The sequence below is a fragment of the Suillus plorans genome (assembly GCF_016647745.1).
Source record: "Suillus plorans strain S12 chromosome Unknown HD556scaffold_33, whole genome shotgun sequence".
NCBI lineage: Eukaryota > Fungi > Basidiomycota > Agaricomycetes > Boletales > Suillaceae > Suillus > Suillus plorans.
This window is the reverse complement of record NW_024537417.1, coordinates 83423-99268: the sequence shown is the minus strand read 5'-3', so window position 1 is coordinate 99268 and position 15846 is coordinate 83423. Positions and strand designations below refer to the sequence as shown.

At 44.8% G+C, this 15846-nt stretch overlaps 2 protein-coding genes across 2 annotated transcripts; one reads left to right on the top strand and one right to left on the bottom strand.

Annotated features, from left to right (window-relative positions):
• Nucleotides 1-4261: 4261 nt before the first annotated feature.
• HD556DRAFT_1432393 (uncharacterized protein) lies at nucleotides 4262-7301 on the top strand (the record flags this gene model as incomplete). The annotated part of the gene is made up of 9 exons (XM_041305118.1): nucleotides 4262-4717; nucleotides 4771-4972; nucleotides 5027-5255; nucleotides 5338-5467; nucleotides 5529-5704; nucleotides 5753-5849; nucleotides 5909-6365; nucleotides 6415-6591; nucleotides 6673-7301. The coding sequence occupies 9 exons, from the start codon at nucleotides 4262-4264 to the stop codon at nucleotides 7299-7301; spliced, it is 2553 nt and encodes an 850-aa protein (XP_041159443.1).
• Nucleotides 7302-7774: 473 nt separating this feature from the next.
• Nucleotides 7775-9753, bottom strand: HD556DRAFT_1308940 (uncharacterized protein; the record flags this gene model as incomplete). Its single annotated transcript, XM_041300212.1, has 7 exons — nucleotides 7775-7939; nucleotides 8124-8224; nucleotides 8266-8430; nucleotides 8494-8596; nucleotides 8655-8702; nucleotides 8753-9111; nucleotides 9495-9753. The coding sequence occupies 7 exons, from the start codon at nucleotides 9751-9753 to the stop codon at nucleotides 7775-7777; spliced, it is 1200 nt and encodes a 399-aa protein (XP_041159442.1).
• Between the last annotated feature and the right edge of the window lie 6093 nt (nucleotides 9754-15846).

Below are 15846 nucleotides of genomic sequence, written 5' to 3'. Positions count from 1 at the left end.
GACTAGTGCGAGGACTAATATGTGTAATATTCAGACTGAGGAAGTACAAAGATTCTACAGAGTTTATATACTACAGAGGACTTAACAGAGAGTCAGTCAGCGCAGTCCGAAGCTATGCGAGGCTGTGGATGGAGGATGTAGAAAAGTCAAACACTAGTCTATCGGAAAATAGTAAATGAAGACGGAGATGAAGACATAGGAAAATAAAGCCGGAAATGAAACGAGGTACGGAAAATGAGGAAGTCTAACTCAAGAAGGAACATACAAAGGGATAAGGCACAGAAGATAGACACAGGTCGGATCCGGATGTCCGGAGATGAATGTGTGATAGGTCCGGGTCCGGAACGCGGGATATGACACTAACTTGAGAAGGAACATACAAAGGGAAAAGGCAAGGAAGATAGATGTGGGTGGGATCCAGATGTTCGGAAGTCCGGAGACAGGTGATTACCATAAGGGGATGGGCGCTGATTTAAGGTTTGGGTTTGGACATGACAGATAGGTCGGATCCAGAGATCCGGAGATGTGGATATCAGATCTGGCATCCGGATATCAGATGCAGGAGTACAGGGATCCGGACGGATAGAGGATTGGGTCTGGAGACATGGACAGGAGGTCCGGAGGTCCGGATGAGGCGTGGGAATGTCGTCGGATGTTGGTCCGGAATGCAGGATATGACAATGCCGGTCTATGTTTAGTGGAGAGAAAATCAGACAGATATCACAAAATAAGTACCGATTTACTGAAGTTGTCAGGCGTTTGGTGCCTTTTGCTGACACAGGGGCAGGAGGTGGTGGTGTGTCCTCGCTCTCGCCAAACTCAATGTGTGTTGACAGGTCACTGACGAACTCAGTTGGGATGAACCTGGTGGTGGCTCTGGATGGTTGTGTAGAAGGGGGGGCACAAGGAGGGGGGGAGGATAAGGACTCGGTCCTTGCCATTATTGGTGGGCATTTTTTTGGTCATGATGGAGGCGGCGATAATGAACTACTATCACTAACCTCCAATACATCCTGAGTGGGGAGTGAGTGTGACATGAGTGCGCAAAAGATAAAAGAAATACCGTAGAAGATGTGTGCCTGGCACCAGGCTTTTTAGTAGCCTTGAAGGCAGCCTGACGCTCGAGTGAATTGTCCTCATCCAAAAACGCTGTGGTAGGTTCTTCAAGATTGCCTTGGACATTGTTTGTGGGGTGTGGGCTGTGAGTGGGATCAGCATCGGCGCTAGTCACTTTTGAGATCTTTGAGACGGCAGTTGAGGTGGTAATCGAAAACACCTGTCTGTGTGATGCGGTTCGAAGGCTTTCAAGTTGAGGCCGGAGCAACTTGCTTGTTGCAAGTTTCTCAGCCCAGTCCTTTGTTTCCCCCATCCCTGCATAGTCGTCCTTGGCTGCGCAGACATCCGCTGACACGCACCAAACTTGTTTTGTGCATGGTCATGGTTACTTTAGAGCATTGACATTCTCTACCGTACCCTACAAAGTTATTAAGAATTTTCTATAATACATTATGACTTGATTTGAGCAGTTTTCAGACATAACAAACCCATAACACTACATAATAATTCAATTAATACTTATCCTATTCAAAGATAAGTTCCAAACATACCATAACACATTACTCAGCATCTTTTTCTCACAACATCATAATTTTCTCACACATTCTTCACATTTCTTTTGTATGTTCTGAAACATATTCAATTCAACATTTCAACATATTAACAGTTCATGGGTGACTAATGGCTTAGTCAGATGAAATGGATTAGTAAGATGAGATGAATTAGTCAGGAATTTGAATGGAGAAAGTTGATAGATGAGAATATTCAAGAAGTAAACAAGTTATCATGGGACATCTCTATGATGACTCAGTTTGAGTCATTATGAGTCATTTTCTTGTCTGAGTCGCTATGAGTCATATTTCCTTATTTAGATAGGTACACAGCCACATTTAGAATAGTATATAAGGGGCTCTATTTCCCCTCTGAATAATGACAATCTCCCTTTTTGAAATCAAACTTCCTTTGAAAGGACAGACAATCCCCCTTTAAGAGAGAGGGAGGAGGATTTGAGTATCTTCCTGAATTTCTCACCCTATATTTGTGTGAACATCTGAGTGAATATTAAGTTTATTCCCTCCATTCTTTTGTCATCTTTTCCCACAACATACTGATTTTCTGAGGCCTACCTTGAGCCAATCCTTGAATTACACTAGCTGGTACACGGTTATCAGTCATCTAGTTGTAGTTTCGTCACATTCTCTTTACGGCACAGGATACCTTTTCTGTGGGGAGAATTTACGTATTTTTTAACGATTAGGAGGACAACAAATAAGACTAGCACTTTATTCAACAATATTAAGAGCTTGGCTGCTTTAAGACTACATCAAGAGGGTGTACTCTGTTCTGATTCTGCGTCATACTCATCGTGAGTGCCTGAGCAGCAGAGAAGTTAGTTTCGAAGCCACGTATTTCGGTTGATTCGATTGTGTTAGAGGCTTAGTTTGATCTCCTCTAATTTTTGAGAATAGGGAGTGTTTGCAAGATATTACTCTGATTCATTGTATACCATTGTGAACCATATCTGCATCTTCATATTGCATACTTTTGCACTCATCTTCTAATAGCATCGTAGTACTGCATCAAGCCAGTTATCGATTCGACTACACCACTTACGATCTTCATCTTTAGCGTCCTAAGCACTGCATCGCGCCAGTTAACGGACTAACAACTCTTTCATAGTACCTAAGCACTGTATCAAGCCAGTTAACGGTCACTGTCTCAACACACCTAAAGTCAATAGAAGTTTGTTTAGAACGACCCTGCTATTTACGCCTCCTCCCACAAACGACCACATTATCAACCATTGGTATTTGTCTGAACCGTTGACCGTAGAGGATAGTGAGAACTGGTGATTTTATTGCCAATCACATCCTAGTAAGACACCGCACTGAATCAATTGAGGTGATCGAGATGAAAAAGTGTTGTTTCGGTGAGTAACAACATGGTAGTAGATGGGAACAATTAGAATCACTTACATGAATCCTTTCTTGCCTTTCTGGTCACCATGTGCCTTTGTGCAATCAGCATCTGATACAACATCATTCTGATGGCTCATGCCATCATGTTTGATGCCCGTATTATTAACACTTCGCTCAGCTTGGACAGCCTCACGATATGCTGTCTTTTGTAAATGCTTGTTCCTCGGCTGCACCTCCGCATTCTCCTCCTCACTGGATACAACATGGTCAGCCCGAGTGTGCATGGTGAGTCCCCTGGAAACTTACCTTAGATGAAAGTCCTCATTGCCATCATTATCATCTGCAGCTATATTCTTCATTTCAACATCCTCCATCTCAGCCGCACCTTCCACAATCCCGTCATCATACTTGATGTTTGGCTCGCTCACCTTTGACTTCAAAACAGGACGTGCCCGAGGCTGAGGCTTTGGTGCATGCATGAGGATCTTCAAGTCCTTCAATGCCTTCTTGTCTTCAATAGAGGCAATCTTCTTGGTGGTGCACTGAGTGGCAGCTTCCTTCTCCTGCCGTTCATGCTCAACTTGCTTGTTGTCTTCCTGGATTTGACGAGCAGTGCGTCTTTTCCTTTTGTTTTGGAGGAGAATCTCACCAGGATGCTGGTTTGCATTTTTAGGACGAGTGTTTGGGTGCATCATTGTTTGAAAGGTTGGGCTTGCGGAGGAGAAAATTTAGTTTGGTGTAAGGCAGGGTGGTCGCGATGGCCTTTGAAACTTTAAGTTACGTGTCGCACACCCTGTTTTGTATGTATTACATTACATTCTACCTAGTGTGTTTGCTAATGGTTCGGGCTTTTCAGTTGGTTTTCCAGGATTCTTCCCATCCATCATGCCGGACGAGATCCCACATGTGCAACTCAAATGATGGGCATTTAGTGCCCGATGCATTCAATGTTCCTACCCAGGCTGTGAACACTGGTTGAAAAATGCCTCTGGGCTGAAGCGTCATCAAAGCTCAGCCCATAGCCACTCATTTACCCATCCTGGTTTGCAATGCACGCAATGTGCTTCTGTTGAAGAAATCAAAGACGAAGAAGCTCCAAGACGCACCAACAATGAGCTCTGGGAGTTAAAGCATGGACTCATTCGGGATTATCATGAGATGCTGACTGGTAAGTCGATAGTCATGATGCAGTACCAGCTTGTATCTGATGAAAACCTATACCCACAGGTTGTATTTGTGATGAGAATGGCAACTTTCTCAATCCTGGTACTCCTCCTCCACCATACATGGCAAAAAGTCCTGACGACTGGACTCCGTATCGCAACCGACTAGAGTTTGAGTGTGCGGATTTTATATACACTGAAAACCAGATGTCCGCTGGTGATATCAACAAGATTCTCTACTTGTGGGGAATCACTCTCGCTGTTCATCATGACAATCCATCATTTGCTGACTACAGGGACTTATACAATACTATCGACGCAACACTGCTAGGCGATGTTGCATGGGAAAACTTCTCCCTGAAGTACAACAGCAATAAACCCACTGGAGAGTGTCCGCTCTGGATGGAACAGTCATACGAGGTTTGGTTCCGGGACCCTCATACTGTCGCCAAGAACATGCTCGCGAATCTGGATTTCAAAGGTGGAATAGATTATACACCCTACCATGAATTTCAGGAGAAGGATGAGCAACACCACTATAAGGACTTCATGTCAGGAGACTGGGCCTGGCAGCAAGCAGTACATATTTTGTGTCTGGTAGTACTACATTCTTATGTTGATGTCATGTACAGGACGAAATTGCACAGGACCCACAAACACATGGTGCAGCTTTCATTCCCATCATCATAGGCAGCGACAAGACAACAGTGTCCGTCGCTACCGGTCAAAATGACTACTATCCTTTGTATCTTTTGATTGGAAACATCCACAATAATATTCAGCAGGCGCATCGCAATGCATTGGCTCTGGTTGGATTCTTGGCAATCCCTAAGAGTATGTACCAGTTTCTCTCCCGATCTACTTTGATGTTTACACTGTTGTATGCAGCGGAAAAAAAGAATTCAGATGACATAAAATACCGCAAGTTCAAGAAGCAGTTGTCTCACTCCTCGTTGTCGAAGATCTTTGCCAATCTCAAACCTGGAATGACGACTCCAGAAGTCACACGATGTGGTGATGGACACTACCGGCACATTATATATGGACTCGGACCCTACATTGCAGACTACAAAGAGCAGGTGGTATTGGCGTGCATGGTCAAAGATTGGTGTGGAAGGTAAGTGGCTACCAGAGATCCTCAGGACACTGCCTATTCATGTCCGCATTCATTTTATGCCGAGTCTCATTTACATTTGCAGATGCCTTGCATTTCCCTCAAATCTTGATGAAGGAGGTGTTTCTCGGTCACATGAACACACCAATGCGCTTGTGGATTCTGTTGATTTTGGTATACTTTGGGATGAGTATGGTATTATTGGTGAGTTAGTGGTATGTTTCCCCCACATCATTTGTGCATGGTTGTGATCACACTAACTGTCGCACTCCATAGCCCTTCACCAATGACTTTCCTCGTGCTGACATTCATGAGTTGCTCGCCCCCGACATACTGCACCAGCTCATCAAAGGAATGTTCAAGGATCACCTTGTTGAATGGGTGGGTCAATACCTCGAACTCATGCATGGAAAAACACGTGCCAAGGCAATTTTAGATGATATTGACCGAAGGTACTTTCAATCTGCCACTGTCTATCATGATGACTGACAATACACTAGAATTGCTGCTGCACCGCCCTTCCCTGGCCTACGACACTTTCTGCAAGGGCGTGGATTCTCACAATGGACGGGCGATGACTCCAAGGCACTGATGAAGGTATGTTTTTGTGCTTTAATTATCTTGTGTTTGTTAAATTTACACAACTGTTTATCTAGGTCTATCTACCGGCAATTGAAGGCCATGTACCAGACGATATGGTTTGGGCATTTCGAGCCTTGCTAGAGTTCTGCTACATCGTGCGCACAGATGTGGTTACGGACGACACTCTCACAGAGCTGAAAGATGCCCTTAGGCGTTTTCATACTTACCGTACCATTTTCCAGACTACCGGTGTCCGTTTTGACATTTCCCTACCCCAACAACACTCTCTTGTCCACTACGAGCTTCTCATCCAAATGTTTGGTGCTCCAAATGGCCTCTGCTCGTCGATCATGGAATCAAAACATATCAAGGCGGTAAAGCAACCATGGCGACGTTCAAGCAAGTACAATGCACTCAGCCAGATGCTCCTTGCCAATCAGCGCCTGGACAAAGTTGCAGCAGCAAGAGTTGACTTTACGATGCGCGGCATGCTCAAAGGGTCTTGCACCTTCAGCTACTACAATTCATTTTGTACGTGGTCTGTATGATTTTAATTGAATTTTACTCATTGAATTTCCAGTTGAGAATCCCTCATATATTGGCAATGATAATGGAGATCCAGAGGTCCAACAGAGCCGAGCACGTGCAGGGAATAACCCCTTTGCTATTGAGAGCGATGACTTTGATGATGTTGAGGATCAGGGCATCGTGGATGACATGGATGTCATTGCTGATGTGCAGTTAGCACGGACTTTTCGTGCGTATTCAACCTTTTGGTGACCTTTCTTAACACAACATTCAGAATGAAAACGTGCCCGCACCGTTGCTGATCTTGCAGACGAACTTGACATCTCATTGTTCCCAACCCTCATTCGCCTCTTCTTGTACGACCAAATACATGCAGATGACCATCATTCCTCTGCCGACGTTCCACTTTGCGACTGTCCATCCTACATGGGACCAATCAAGATTTTCCACTCGGCCGCTGCAACTTTTGTTGCACCCAGTGATCCAAGTGGAATCACTGGCATGCGCCGTCAGCACATCTGTGCTGTACCTTCATGGTGCAATGGACCAGTCCACTTTGACTGCGCCTTTGTCAACACAGATGATAGGCATGATGGAATGTTAAGCATGGATGTTGTTCGAATATTCTGCTTTTTTTCTTTCACTTTCACTAACGGTCGCACATATCCATGTGCCCTCATTCACTGGTTCTATCACATCACCGAGGAACGAGATGAGCTCACAGGAATGTGGATGGTGGCACCATCTTTCAACAAAGATGGCTCTCATGATCTGTCAATCATCCATATTGACAGTATCATTCGTAGTGCTCACTTACTCCCAATATTTGGTACGCAGTTCGTACCACACGGTCTTCAATTCTATGATTCTCTGGATGTCTATCGAGGATTCTACGTAAATTGGTTTATAGATCACCATGCTTTTGTGCTGGCATCTTAGTACACTCATTTTTCTTGTAATACTTAAGTTTAAAAATTGTCTTGAAAATGCTTTTCAGCTCTGAGTGTCTTTGTCGACTTGATGTTAAGACATTCAAGTCGCCCTCCAAGTCAAATTGAGACCTTGGACATCTTGACATACTTGGGCGCCAAACCAAGTGGAGTAAGTTCTAAATAAGTTAATTTAAGCAACATGGTGTTTTACTGATGGCCACTGGCCATCAACCTTGAAGCTTTGTGACCTGTATTTTTTGTGATACAGGCTATAAGACTTATGGTTGGCGTTATAGTTTAGATTCGGAGACTGATAGATAGACGTCAAATAGAAGAGAATATATTTTTCGGATATCTCCTGAATCATTATATATCCTTTACTCTCCAACAATCTCAGACACTCCGAAGTTCCGCTATGTTCAGCTTGTTATTCTCAACAGTATTATACAATTAGTGTGATAAGATTTGAAAGAAAATCACTCACCAGCCATATGCAGCCCACTCTTCAAGCTGTTTGATCAACTTTGGGCCGTGGTATTCATCCATCAAAATGATCTGGATCATCTCCATCATTTCTTTGTAGATCGGTTCATACTCCTTCGCAGTTGTGCGAATATTGAACATTCCACTTTGGCTGTGCTGAGGCTAGAGCAGCAGCTGCATTGCTTTTGTCTTCGTCCTGTGAGTACTCAAACTCAAACTCAGGCGTCAAAGGACGTGGGTTTGGAGGTGGTTGAGGTGTTTCCTGGAGATAGAGTTAGAACCAACAAGGAAAGTTTGTGAGTAGAACACAGAGGTCACCTGGATGAGTCATGTGGTGTCCATGAACTGCTCCCCAGTTACCGATGTCAGCATCTCTATCAACACCTTCATCCTCCTCTTCAGTGTCATCGCATGCTGAACTCTCATCACTCCCACTGTCCTCCGAGTCTAATTGACATACTGGGGGTTGTTTGAAAACCTCGGCACACTTGCACCAATTGATGACGCCTGAGTCCGTAGTGCTGGATCGATGGAATGCTCTGGAAATGTTGTGAGTGCAGCAGACTGATAGGTACGCTGTGATGCATTCGAAAACCCTGGCTCCAACTGTGCACTCATGACAGGTAATGGTGCTGTGCTGCGGGGGAGTGCCACTACATGGGGATTGATTCAGCTAGTAGTATGTGGGATTGCATCATTTCTGTGTGATATCTGACCCATGGCAGTTGCATACGGGTTATCCAGAGGCTGCAAATTTAGTTTGGTACCAGGTGTCATGATTGACGGAGGCTGCAACACATCACGTTGTGACTCAGATACCTGTATCAAAGTATTAACGTAGATGAATCTCAAGGATGATAAACCTTATCCCACATACATCCATGGAATTCATTTCAGCTGTGGGATATGGAGGAGGAGCAATATTCTAAGAACCAAAAACATAAGTCTCAATCAACGCCTTATTGTGACACATACCTTTTTAGATTTGCAGGCCTTGCGAGGTTCAGGAGCCTGTGGGTTCCTCGGAATATCAGGGTTGAAGGATGTAGAGCCTTTCAAGGACCGTTTGCGAGACAAGCTTTCAAAAACTGTTTCAAGTTTTTCTAGCTGTGCGTTTCGTCCACCTGTCCCCGCATTTGGACGACCAGAGCATCGAGGACCACTGAGTTCATCTGGAAGAGTGGGACGACTGTTAGTAGCTTCTACACTGCCAGTGCGTGGAGTCTGTGTGTTCTTGACTCGTCCAGCTGGAGGTCCATTATCAAAATCTTGACCCTTTCTCTTGCCTCTAGACTTCTTGGGGCTGGGCATGATTGTAGAAGGATGAGGCAAGACTGTAGAAGGACGAGGTAAGACAGGAAACATGAATTAATCGCCTGGACTCATCGTTATTTCTTCGATCCATTCTTTATACTCCTGTGATGGACTTTGAAGCATCTGATGTAATATTGCAGCAGCTGCCATTAGGTTGTCGTGCTATCTGATCCTGTATTTTGCCTTTAAAATAAGAATCAGCGCAAGACAGACAAATTGAGCAATGCACCTCAAGGTGCACATGTAATATGATCATAGCACCATGATCCAATCCCATCCAGTGTTGTGAAAATTCTGTCATTCGCCAAAGAAAAGATGGAACAGTCGCAAAAAGAACTCATCAGGGCAGTTGATGAATATCAGTGAGCATTGTGATGAGAAAGAAGTACAGACCAAGACTTACAATTACGAGTTACCACTGGTGTAGCACTTGAGCTCACACTATGCTCGTATTCCGCTGATTCACGATTCATGTCAAATGCCTGTTGCATGATAATCACTTCCCACTCAATCTGACACTTTGACAGCGGACCCGACACTTTGACTAGCGGACCCGACATTTCGGCCGCAGCGGACCTGATATTTTCCCGTGCACTTGTCCTATCCATGTCCTGTCCTGTCTTGCTAGCCCCACTTGGTGCATAGTTGATTATTTCGCACATTACTCACGTTGCAGCAAGCACTATTACATGTTTTCCCATAGTCCGTAGCACCTCATGCCTATTTACATGTACTTCGGACCCAAAATATTCTGCAGCTACTTTCACCTATGGGTTCCGCATTTCCACGTACTTCCATATATATTGGACTGACCTTGAGCATTATACATCATCCAAGTAGTGGGGAGCCGTTCCCTGACGCTTTGTGGTCAAACCCGATATTTCATAGTTCTTAGTTGACATTGCAAATATTACTGCTCTTTCTATCTGAAATACCCGTCATTATCAATATCTCCGCATACCGCTCGCTTTCCCGACATTTGCTATCATTATTCCCCATAATCCGCTGAACCCGCACCTGAAACCCGCTAGTCCGCTAACCCAAAAACATTGGACCCGATACTTTGGCGTCGGACTCGTGATTATACCTTCAGACTTTGTTTCCCGCACTCGGACTTTTGATGACTTATTATTTCACTACTTACAGACTAACACCAGATAGCTAACCCCTTGGGTAGAACACACTTGTTTACAAGTATAGCAGACTAGGCCGCGCAAGACCACAAATACTTACTTCATGTAGTGTCCACCAATTGTTGTCTCATTACACTGGCAACATTGATATATGCTATCACTGGCATACAAGTACAAGTTCGACTAGTACACACTAGTAAAAATCATGCTTGAATAGATAATACAAGATATTGGTCTAGGTAGCCTTCGTGCGTTTCATTGAAAGATAAGTTCCCTCAGATTCAGGGACCACAATTCTCTTGCGCTTCATCTCAATATCTTGCCCAAGAGGAAGCCTAGTGCCTGCGATGAGATGTGTCGTTCTGGAGAAAATTCATCTGATTTATACTCCAACAGAAAAGACTTCAGGAGTTCCAGCACTGCATCACAACTTACTGGCTTCTTGTCATTGTGTCGCATGATTTCCAACCAAGTTTCAGCGAGAGTCGTAAGGTCTTTGAAGTAGGGGTATTTGCTTGAGGACAGTCACCTTTCCCGAGTGGTAAAGAACATATTTGGCCCTGATACATGTTGTGATGTCCGGGTGAATCCATCCATCCGTCATCAACCCCTTTTCGCCCCACTCTATCCCAAGAGGGCCTGAGTAGTTGAGGAGGACCCAAAGAAATACCCATAGCACTGACTCAAGGTCGTCTGAATAGTCTTGTTCTATAGTAGGGAGTGCTCTGGGAGCAGTACCAGATGCTCTCTTATGAGAGTGATTCGAAGTGGTGGCCAACTGGCAATCTCAGCCTCTGCCAATTGACTGAGCAGCTTGTGCAACATGAAGGGTATTGTGCCTGTACCACCCCTGGTGAGTATTCTTTTATTGTCAGAGGGAGGAGTGCTGGTGGTGTGGATTGTGAATTCCCAGTCAATTAGGCACCCTCGAATGGCGCTGTAACGAGACAACAATTGCTGAACACTACACAAAGTAAGTAATCAGCAATATAAAAGTTGTGGTCTGACACAGCCTAGTCTGCTATACTTGCAAGACAAGTGCGTTCGACCCGAGGGGTTCGCTGTAAGGTATTAGAATAATCAGTGATACTAAAAAGAAGATAGTCCGAAGCGCGGGAAACAGAGTCCGAAGGTAAAAATGTCGGATCCGATGTTTTCGGGTTATGTCAGGTTACATCAGATTAGCATCGGGAATGTAATGAATGTTAGGGATAGTGAATGGCAGGTTGCTGTCAGTATTTTCGGAGTGTTTCGTATAAAGAAAGGATGATATTTGCGGAATTCAACCAAGAACTACAAATATCTAATGACCTCCTCCTACTCGGAGGTAGAAAGGTAAATAAGTAAGTAGGAAGCATGCGAAATATATAGTGTCTATGTAGAATTTCAGAGTGCTATAGGCGAAAGTAGTAGCGGTAATTTTCGGGTCTGATGTCCTATGTAATAAGACATGTGGTACTGCGGACATGTAATAATGCGGTCTACTGTGTTAGCGATGTGAAAACAGATAACTGCGCACCTAGTGGGGATAGATACGACAGGACAGGACATAGGGAGGACAAGTGCGCGGGAAAATATCGGGTCCGATGCGCAGGAAATGTCGGGTCCGTCGGATTAGCGTCGGACTACGTCGGATTAGCGGATAAACATCGGATTGAGTGGGTAAGTGTTGAATAACATTGGGAGGTGATTTGAGTGTTTGACATGCATTGGGAATTAGCTGAATACATGCTCAGCGCGAGCCTGAGTGCTACAGTGCCCTCGATATCTTCAATCATTGCGTTGTGGAGGCTACAATCATGATGGACGACATTGCGCTTTGATGCTGCACATATAACTGAGGTAGGGGGTGGGATGATCAGTGATTAGCTTTGGGTGATAAAAGCATATGTACTGGAAACAATATCGTGTAGCGCTGTCACCAATTCCCTCTTAGATCTGAATTCGTGCAATAGGTGGGCACATGGTGTTAAGACAAGGCGCACATGGGTGCGATGTGACTTAGATGTGCTCTGGAAATCCGTGAAGCGAAGGTGGCTGGTCTGGTCTTGAGTGTTATCGCCTCACTCAACAACCCAATAATCTATGAGCCAAGGGACTCCAGCAACACCCTGCATCTACTTCAACATTTCCACCTCATTGAGGATATCATCTGTCTCCTGTCCCTGTACCCAATGATCCTTGACAATGAACTCTTCATCTTCCAACTTGACCAGGTAACCAATGGTTCCTTGACCAGTAAGCCCTCAGCTGTAGAATAAGATTTGCAAGATGTCGTATATCTTCTCCCTCACGCAAATTTTACCAATGGGGTCTTTATTGGAGGGGGGAGGGGGGAAAAGCGATGTTGGTATATCCTCCATGTGTTCATTGGATCGGCCAGCACTGCACTTGAGAGAAGGAGGGAAAACCCTGCTGTCGTGTCTGTGTGGAGGAGATGATGATGTCTGCTACATGCGCTAAGCCGAATGACTACTGCTGTGACCCCAGACACCGCCGGGCCTCTGCCACCTCTCGCCCTGCTCCTAACTCCAGCACCCTGCTACTGCTCCTGCCTGATTGAGTCCACTGGAACATCCCACCGGCACGCCCCGTTACATCGTCAGGGCAATGTAGCACTCAGACTGGCGTTGGTCGAGTATACTGCCAAACCCATATGCGTCTCACATTATACTCCTTGACACTCCCTTTTACCTTCCAAGAGTTCCATGCACTCATCCGAGTCGTCCGAAGATCATCTGTCCCCTTCTGAGACCTGTATACATGTCCAATCCTCCGTACCATGTCCTTTCTGTATCCACTTGACTTTGCTGGTGCATTTTCACTTGGTTTTATCTGTTATTGATTATATCTTAGGGGCACATACATTGAAATGCCTGATTAATATGTATAGCTGCGCACCTCGTGCACTATTACATGCATATCTCTGTAGCAGCTCGCCATGAGTTGTATTACATTTTGGATAGCTTATCTCGCTACTGGTTTCGCCTACACAATTCCGGACTTTCACGCTGTAGGATATAATCTGACTCAACTACTCACACTTCACTTCACTTCACTTTCCTTGCTACAAGTCATAGTTTGTAGAGTCACTTCGGATAGTCGTACTTCGCGCAATCAATCTTATTGTTCATTCGGAATGATTGTTTGGCCTGACCGCTGCCATTTTGCACTTTGCTATCTCTTAGTTCTTCCAGTAGACTTTGTCTAGTTGTACTTCGGTACTTCTGCAAGTCTTATACTACAACATACTTCGACACATCCACTCTATCTCTCTCTCAGAACCTTTGCTGTTTACTGGAAGCTCTTTGGACGCTTTGCACAACCTCAGACCTTCATTTTCTAAATGTCGGACCATCTTTGGACACTTTGGACACACCTTCGGAGACACAGGACACACCTTAGGTATCTTTCCTTCTCTCATCCTTTGATCTTAACAAGACATCCCTTGCATTATATATTGAGAGGTAGTTCTATAGGCAGTCTCTTTGGAACGAGCATTACACTCGCACATTTAGTTCTAAGGTAATACAATTTGTAGTGCCCACACAGAATCAACTCTTTACAGTGATTGTCTGATGGAAGAATCCCTATCATAGAAGTGAACACGGCATCAAGGTGAGATGGGCCTTTGAGGTGTAACTCAGACTCTTCAAATTTGTGGGACTCCATGGTGTGAGTCACATATCCAGAGGTATCCAGAGTTGTCCGTGTGTCCAGCAACAGAGTGATCGCAGTCATTGCTAGACAGGCGACTTGCTTCAATGACACTCCTGCTGATCCCTACCCTGGACTCTCTAACACATGTCGCTCAATCACCAACTCCAAATAAAACTCACCAAACTCCAAATGCTGCCAGCAACTCCCCCATACACACTGTGAGTACAACAATTCTGATGGTAATTCAGAACAATGTGTTGGGTCTTGCAGAACCTAGCTGCTATTCGACCCTAAAGAGTTTCTGGACCAGGCTCAAGGCTCAGAGAAGAGGAAATGTCATAAAAACTGCTGAAGATTCAGACTCATATTGGATACTGGTGAAAAGGTTACTTTATTATGTAAGCTACAAAAGTGCAAACATAACACAAAGGTAAAAACAGTCTCTACAAGCCTAGCCAGGAATCAGTCCCTACAACACATCAACCACAAAACATTCCCTAGATGGTTTCACACCAACAAAGGGCTAGAAGATGTCTGTAGCCTACATTTAATACAGCTGTAGGTCATACCTGCAAAAATTTCAACTAATATTCTCATACATCTACTCATGCTGCAAGGTACAGGCGATCATTTAAAAGACCAATGCTGGCTAAGCGATACTCGCCTTCACTCTGTCAACCTGCTCCTCCTCAAGATTTGAGAAGCCAGTGACAGCTTTGCCAGACTCATCAGTCATGCCAATAAGGGTGCTGCAACAAAGTGTCAGTAACATTTGTTGTAGAACTTGTTATTCATCAGGATCAATCTCAGAGAGCTTTTTAGTAGTTGAGGGACCCATCAGACTTACACATCTCATCGCCATACATCAAGTCTCACCTTTCGGCTATTCATCAGGGTAAAATACTCTCATCACTAGGTAGGGAGCCCTTGTGTGGCCTTCACACTGTCATGAGGTTTGTGGGGAAGAATGTAGACTGCAACTGATTCTCAGCATTCACAAATATTACGCCAAGTTTGTGGACAGGGAACAGACATGATGACTATTCATTCCAGGCTAGTGGGGATGTGTGTGCACCTTGCCACCACGACTCCACCAGGACTCAATCCAATTTCAGGCTCGCATCCCTGTCACTCAGTACTTCAGACTTAATCACCCTCCTTTGAGGTGAACATTGACCTGTTGCCTGTGTCAGCTTGTTCATTATGCCTGCACTGATGTCTCTTCTGAACTCCTGGTACACAAATACGACATCCTCATTCTAAGAACTTATGGATGGTTCACAATGCATTAATTGGCTTGGTCACCTGTGTTCTCATCCGTGGACTGGTTCAGCTCCTGCAGCTCATTCCTTGGCTGGACGTAGAGGGGCGATGGTGCAGGAAAGATGAGATACCAACTGGTAGTGAGCCTGATAAATTCTTGTTTAGGATGCTTAGTGATGTATCCTGGATGACAATATGATCTTGCTGGCTGAGCTTATGTCATCAGTGAAACTCTGCACATAATTTCTTGGCGCTGAACCAATTAATCTGATCCCAGCTGCAACTTGAAATTCTGAACCTCATAATATCTCTCCTGAAGAAATAGGTAGTAACTGGACATTTCAAAACTGTGTGTTTAGATTTTCTGTTATTATTCCTGTATGACTCCTGTTACAAGTAACATTGGTCACGTGGCCCCCCTATCATTTTCCCTTCATCCTCACCCTCACCATCTACTGGCTCGTCCTCCTCTACCGGATATCCGTTGACCGGATCCTCGGGACCGTTCCCATCCCTCGTCTCCACCCCATCATCCACCTTATCTCTGATAACGCACCAATGTGCGCACGTGCCTTGGCACCATGACTCGTCCAGACTCGTGCCACCAATGTGGCTTTCCCTTCTCATCTCCCTTGACTCGCACCTGCTGTGCATTGTAACTCTACCGTTGGCCCGGTCCAACGTTCATCAGTCTCATTC